Source organism: Humulus lupulus, chromosome 8, assembly GCF_963169125.1.
Source record: "Humulus lupulus chromosome 8, drHumLupu1.1, whole genome shotgun sequence".
NCBI lineage: Eukaryota > Viridiplantae > Streptophyta > Magnoliopsida > Rosales > Cannabaceae > Humulus > Humulus lupulus.
The window spans coordinates 94,295,161-94,301,702 of record NC_084800.1 but is presented as its reverse complement, the minus strand read 5'-3'; the positions used below and the strand labels follow the sequence as shown (position 1 = coordinate 94,301,702).

At 32.8% G+C, this 6,542-nt stretch overlaps 1 protein-coding gene across 1 annotated transcript; it reads left to right on the top strand.

Moving 5' to 3' along the window:
* Positions 1-470: 470 nt before the first annotated feature.
* Positions 471-4,913, top strand: LOC133798156 (mini-chromosome maintenance complex-binding protein). The gene is made up of 14 exons (XM_062236361.1): positions 471-778; positions 983-1,096; positions 1,201-1,308; positions 1,446-1,577; positions 1,933-1,977; positions 2,171-2,287; positions 2,379-2,540; positions 2,969-3,043; positions 3,181-3,294; positions 3,460-3,662; positions 3,810-3,945; positions 4,134-4,358; positions 4,469-4,536; positions 4,624-4,913. The coding sequence occupies exons 1-14, from the start codon at positions 611-613 to the stop codon at positions 4,736-4,738; spliced, it is 1,782 nt and encodes a 593-aa protein (XP_062092345.1). The 5' UTR covers positions 471-610; the 3' UTR covers positions 4,739-4,913.
* Positions 4,914-6,542: the final 1,629 nt, after the last annotated feature.

Here is a 6,542-nt window from a genome sequence, read left to right as displayed (position 1 = left end):
TTTTTCAAGTCGAAATTTTGATTACAATTTTGTAAATTTACAAATAAGTAATTCAAAACTTATTTGAAGATGTTAATATATATATGTTGTCCATGATAATATTTGTAATGGTTTTATATAAATTTGGAGTATGATATTCATCATGTAATGGGATGGGTAATATAGATATCTGGGTAAATGTTGATAATAATGAGTTGTGGGTTATATAATAGGCATAAATTACTGTAATATTGTAATTAGTTTAAAATACCGTATTTTTAGAATTTTTTTCCAAATTTACCGTATATGTGTTAATTGCCCAAGTTTATAAAGCCGGATTGTTTTCAATTTGAGTAAGATTTGTGGGCCTGTCGACTGTTGAGGCCCAATAAAGCAACATCTAGCCCAGTATAACCCCGTCGGCCCACCCAAAACGATGCTAAAAAACGAACCTACGTAGGGTTGCGCGTATTCGATCACAGCTGAAATTGGCGGGAGAGAGCTCCTACCTCCTTAGATTAGGCGGGAATATCCCCACTTAATCAGGACGATCGCGCGGGAAAATTTCACCACTCACTCACTCACACTGCCCGAGCCTGAGAGAGAGAGAAAGAGCGAGAGCAAGAAAAATATGGTGGGAATGGCCTACGATTGCTTTGCCAACCCTCTTGGGGCCGTACGATCGACCTTCGACAAAGCCATAGCTACCGGGGCCGACCCGGCCTCCTTTGCCGGCGCTGACTGGGGAGCTTTAGATGTCTTCCGCCAATTTCTCTCTGATCAAAATGGTCTATCTCAGGTTCGCATTCTCTTGAACTCCAGTTGATTTATGTAGAGTTAGGTCATTTATTGGAAACCCTAAATTTTAAAGTATCGAAAAATAGGATGGAAATTATTCAACTATTTCGTCCTTCAAGTTTGATCTAAATTCCCAGGTTATTTCATCTGGGTTATCTTAGTCTGAAGCTGTTTTTCAATTCGTTTATGATTTGCAATGTTTTAGGTTCCTATTCTGAATAGCAGAACTATAAGTTGGATTAAGCCCAACACTTTGGTGAGATTCCGGGGTATGATACAAGACATGTTGGGGAATGAGTTTTACGTCGGTGCTTACAAGGTATTCAAACTCTTCTATTGGTTTTTCTGATGATCTATTTGAGAGTTCAGACTAATCTACCTTTAAATTTGTGTAATAAGTGATTTATTTGTTAATTTTTAAAGGATGGTACTGTGTGGAGAACCAACAAGTTTACGGATGTTTCTCAATCTCCATTGGGTTCTTCTTCAGATATGCGAATTTGGGAACGACGCTTGCTATACTGTGTCCCGGTGAGTCATTTCTAGGTTTCTCAAGCTTTGCACACGTGAATTTCCAGGAGCCCTCAACCATCTTTGAATTGGATTTGATAAAACCAAAACCATAGCTTGCTTAATGACTTTTTTCCTTTTGTGTTGTCCTTTTTCAGGTACCGGGCCAGAATTCATGGGCTGAATCTTCTTCTGATGCAAACGTGTATAGAAGCATGGACTGGGCATCTCCACAAAGAGAGAAGCGCCCGAGATTGGACGAGGAATCTCTTGATATCATGGATACACTTGTAATTTCTTAGTCATTTATATGCATTTACTGTTTCTTTTTCAATTCATCTTACAAGTCTAGGACAACGAAGTAGACAAGTGTAGTATAGCTGAAACTAGTGCAGATCGTTCATTCAATCTTGTTTTTGTCAGGCTCCAAAATAGCTGTTTATGTATATGTGTATACCAACACACATGAATTAGTGAGCATGATTTACGAAAATTTTCTGAATCTGGTTGGCAAATTGTTTCATCACTGATATGCTCTTTATTGATTTTAGTTAATAATTTTGTTCCCATTGCTGTTTTGTGATCATTTATATAGTTTTTTAGTTATGCTTTTGATGGAAATGTTTGATTTTTCTTTCATGACAGGACTCTGGTGATGTGATTGAGGGTTCTCCTAGCACCAAAAAGATGGTAAGTACAAATGAGTGGAACCAGATTTCATTTGTTTATTTTATTTCCTATATTATTTTTGCATCTATTTTCTGATTACTCGAGGGTTGTTGAGTTTAGGGAAGAATAATGATAAATGTTGTGCTGTAAGGTTCTTTTTTAATATATATATATATATAAAACATTCATAATTCATTATCTTATCATTTGTTAGAGGGAAGATGGACATCCTTCACAGGATACTCTGCCTCAAGAATTAATTGCGGGCACCTGCTCCAGTGCAAGTGTTATACCTAATAATGAGAAAGGTTCTCTTCCTTGTCTTGTCAAGGTAATGTTTTGGTTATTAAATCTCCCAAGCTAGTTATGTTACAATTTGAAGTGTTCTTTTCAAATCTTATGGAATTTATTTATATTGTCAGATATATGACACGCCAGAGTCTGACATAAAGCTAAATGAGGTTTTTGAGTTTATTGGTGTCCTCACACCAGATTCAGATGATAAAGTCGATAAAGTTGAGCATGATGAATTTGAAAATGGCTTCACGGAAGATGATGCCCTTGTGCATTTACCCCGAAGCAAGGTATTGTCTCCTACCTTTTGGCCCTTCACTTTTTAGTCTTCATATATTTCCATGGAAATCTAACTTTTACTCCTTATCATTTCTTCTATTTTTTCAATGTATTTACTTGAATGTTGCTGGTATCAATTTTCTTTCTCTATTTTAAGTATCGACATGAATCTATTTATGCCATTTAATTTTCTTTTTGACACTAGAAGATAGATGTGGCTACACATTAAAATTAGTACTTCCAAGTTATTATCTAAGGAATATTTCCACATACTTGAATTGTGATTTCCTAAAATTTACTTGGTGAATTATATACAGGTGGCATGACTTAAAAAAGTTAATTTGAAACCTGAACTGGCTTCCATAATAGTGTTTAGTTGTCATACCTCTTATACTCTCGTATGTCTTATCCCCCAGCCTCATTTTACCTTTGGTTGCAGGTACCGTACCTTCACTGTTTCATTCATCGGAAGCTTGCTGTTCATGACTTTATCCAGAGTTCTCCTACATTGGAGGTGATTTTATGCTCACTTTAGTTAAATTTTCATTACCTGTAATTATAATTCTAGAATCTAAATTCGCATATATATTTTTCCAGCATTAATTCATTGTGTAGCTTTGTTAAAAATTGTATTACTGTTTTATTCTACAGCCAAAGCCCCAGGTCATTAAAGAGATGAGGGAAGCTCTCCTGAGACATCTGACAGATGTTCTTGGCAATGATGGCTTAGCTGCTCATTTCATACTAATGCATCTTCTGTCAAAAGTAAATGATCCTTGTGCAGTATTAAATGTCATTTTCCTGCATGTTGCCTTTCATACTTTCCTAGCTTTTCATTTTTTTTTATAAATATATCAACTTTGTCACTATGAGCCCTTTTTTGTCTCATTTCAACCATGTGCTTATGGTGTAACTTGCTTTTCTTTCCAGATTCATTCTAGGGATGACATTGTTGCTGTGGGGAATCTTTCGCTAAATCTCACCGGTTTCAGCAAAGAAACTGTTTCTGTGTTTGGCACTCAACTTAGCCTTGCAATAAAGAACCTCCTACCTTTCACTCATTATATGCCACTAACAGTTGGGTATCTCAATACTGCTTCTCTTGCTCCCAAGAAGGATTACGAGGCAAATAGGTATATAGATAATTACTATTTGTAAATTATGATTCAAGTTCACGTGGTTTTTTACCTTTTTTTTATATTTTGCAGAAGAGTTCTCAACTCTTATTTTAAGATATTGCTCACTTCATATATTTGCTAAGCCAACATTTTCTTTTCCAGACTGATAACCGGGAGTCTGCAGATTGCAGAGGGCTCACACTTGATTGTTGATGAGACCCGATTGGAAGCAGGAACCCTCAACTCTGTTGGGGTTGACAATGCAAGATTGCTTAAACATTTAATGGTGATGCACAAGGTGATTTTCATCCTGTCAAATGTTATATATAATATTATATTATATAAGCAAAATTGAGATTTGTACACTTCTAATTTTCTAGGATTTTGCTTGAGATTTTTTTTAATCAAATCATACATATTTGATACAACGACTAACTACTTCACTGCAATCATAAAATTGATACGACCTTATTACTTGTTTATCAGGTGGAGTACGACTTTAAGTACTACAAAATGGATATGGCAGCAGATATCCAGTTGCTTATACTTTCTGAGGGGAAATCAAACATTTGTCCTGCTGATTTAGTTTTACCTTTCCGGCCTTCTTCAGTTGCTTCTTCTCAAGCATCCACAGAAGCAGTAGAAGCTTGGAGATGGTACTTGGCTACACTTAGAACATTGGCTCATTCTATAGATTCAGAAATGCAGACGGTATGCCTGCCTTCATGCCTTCATTTACGGCAAGACATGTCCATTTCAAAACTGAAAATCTTGAAATTGGAACTTCAATAAGCAATTTATTTTTATTATAAACTTTTCAGGTGATAGAAAATGACTTGGTGGAAGCAAGGCAAGCAGATCGGAGCTTGGGTAGCCAAGATTTTAGCAGGTTAGAAACGTACAAGTTTTTAATATGCATGCTATAATTTTCAGTATAATTCACTGTATGGTTATATATAGTTTATTATGGTCACAGATTGTTGACAATGGCTCGTCTAATGTCCATGAGTTATGGGGAAACATCTCTCTCTTTAGAGCATTGGCAGATGGTGAAAGAACTAGATAGGCTCCGACGAGAGAGGCTCAAGTGAATGGTTTCCCAATTGATATTTGCTATCTGTGTAAATTATACTGATAACGTTTCACCATTTCGTGGAATTTTTTTTCTTTTTTTGGAGGGGAGCTATTTGGTGGTTCAGTTCAATGGAAATTTTGATAATTTAAAGGACAAATGTGACATGAGAACTGATGCAATATTTTTTGCTATCCTTGTGAACACAAACTATCTAAACAATTAAAATTATTGTTTAGAATAGGAGTATATATACAGTTTAAAAAATGTTTTTATTTTATACTAAAATTTAAAGGCAACTTACTTACTATTTTATTTTACCGTGTCTTTTGAACATGGGGATTTTATTCAGATTTTAGGTTTTAATTTGAATTTTTAAAAAATGGTTAGTTAAGTTTTTTTATAAATGAATTAGTTTTTGGGTTCTTTTCATAAATATAGTTTGTTTATGAAGTTTTTTTTTTAATTATAATGTCATATTTTTTTGTCCTTCAAAAATACGTCTTGGTCTTTAACTTCTTATGCTGTCTCATTAACTTGTGCAATTGAAGCTCTAGCATTCTCATTTAACTTGTACAATAAATAAGGTTGTTTTGGATTTTTTTGAGGTTGATTTGATAAACAATAATAAAATATAAATTTATATATATATATATATTTGGATCAACTTCATAAATTTTACATGGAACCTAAGATACAATAATCTTATGAAACTCATAAATTGCGTATGTTACTTATAAGGTACGTAGCTTTGGTTGGTAAGAAGGTTGTTTAAATTTTATAATTGAATATAAGATTGTTAAAGTTGATTTAGGTTGCATAACAAGTTGAAAATGATATTGTTTAAATTGATTTAGTTATATCAAGATTTGTCGTAATTTGCATATGAGATTTTTGAAGTTGCTTTAATTACAAATAAAGTTGTCATTTTTCCTATCCAGCTTTTACTGCTTTTAGTAAGAGCTTCAATGCTTTCATAACTATGAATATGTGGCAAGTTCTTCAAACCTATAATTCATAATTATAAAGGTTAGAATTTAGCATGAACAAGCAAAACTTATAGCACGAACTCAAAGAAAACACCACACCTGAAACTATACAATTATTGGAAGAAAACACTTAATATACAAATGGTTCTTCTAAACACGAAGCAAAATTGAAATAACAAAGAACCAAATGAATTTTTTTTTTGAAAAATACTAGTTTGACTTGTGAATTTTTTTTTCAGACCTCGTATTTTACAAAATAGATCAAAATAGTACTCTGAGCCTCATTTTGGTCAACCATTTTTTTAATATGACTAAAATACCTTTGAGTTTTATTGAATATTGAATTTTAAATTATTGCTTAATAAATTTTAAATATTAAAAATAAAAATTGAATTATAAAATGTAAATTTTAATTTAAAAATAAAAATATATTAATTAATTAAAACTTAAATATAATTTTAAACAAAACTAAAGTAAAATCAAAATTAATAATTAAATCTATAAAACCCAGATTTATCCCAAATCAATTCTAAATAAACCTGAATTAAAACATCAAATTTAAATCCTAAATAAAATCATCAAACTTTCTACCAAAAAAAAATCATCAAACATAAAACCAAAACCACAATCCGGATCAAACTTAAATTCATCTTCTTCTTCAACCTCCAATATTCTTTGTAACGTCTGAATTTTCCTAATAAGGTTTAGTGTCTTGATTAGGGGATCAGGATGACAATAATTGATTTATTATGTGATTATGTGCATGATTACATGAATTATGTGAGTTATATTATAATATGACTATGTTTCCATGTTTAGGTGTATTAAACATGC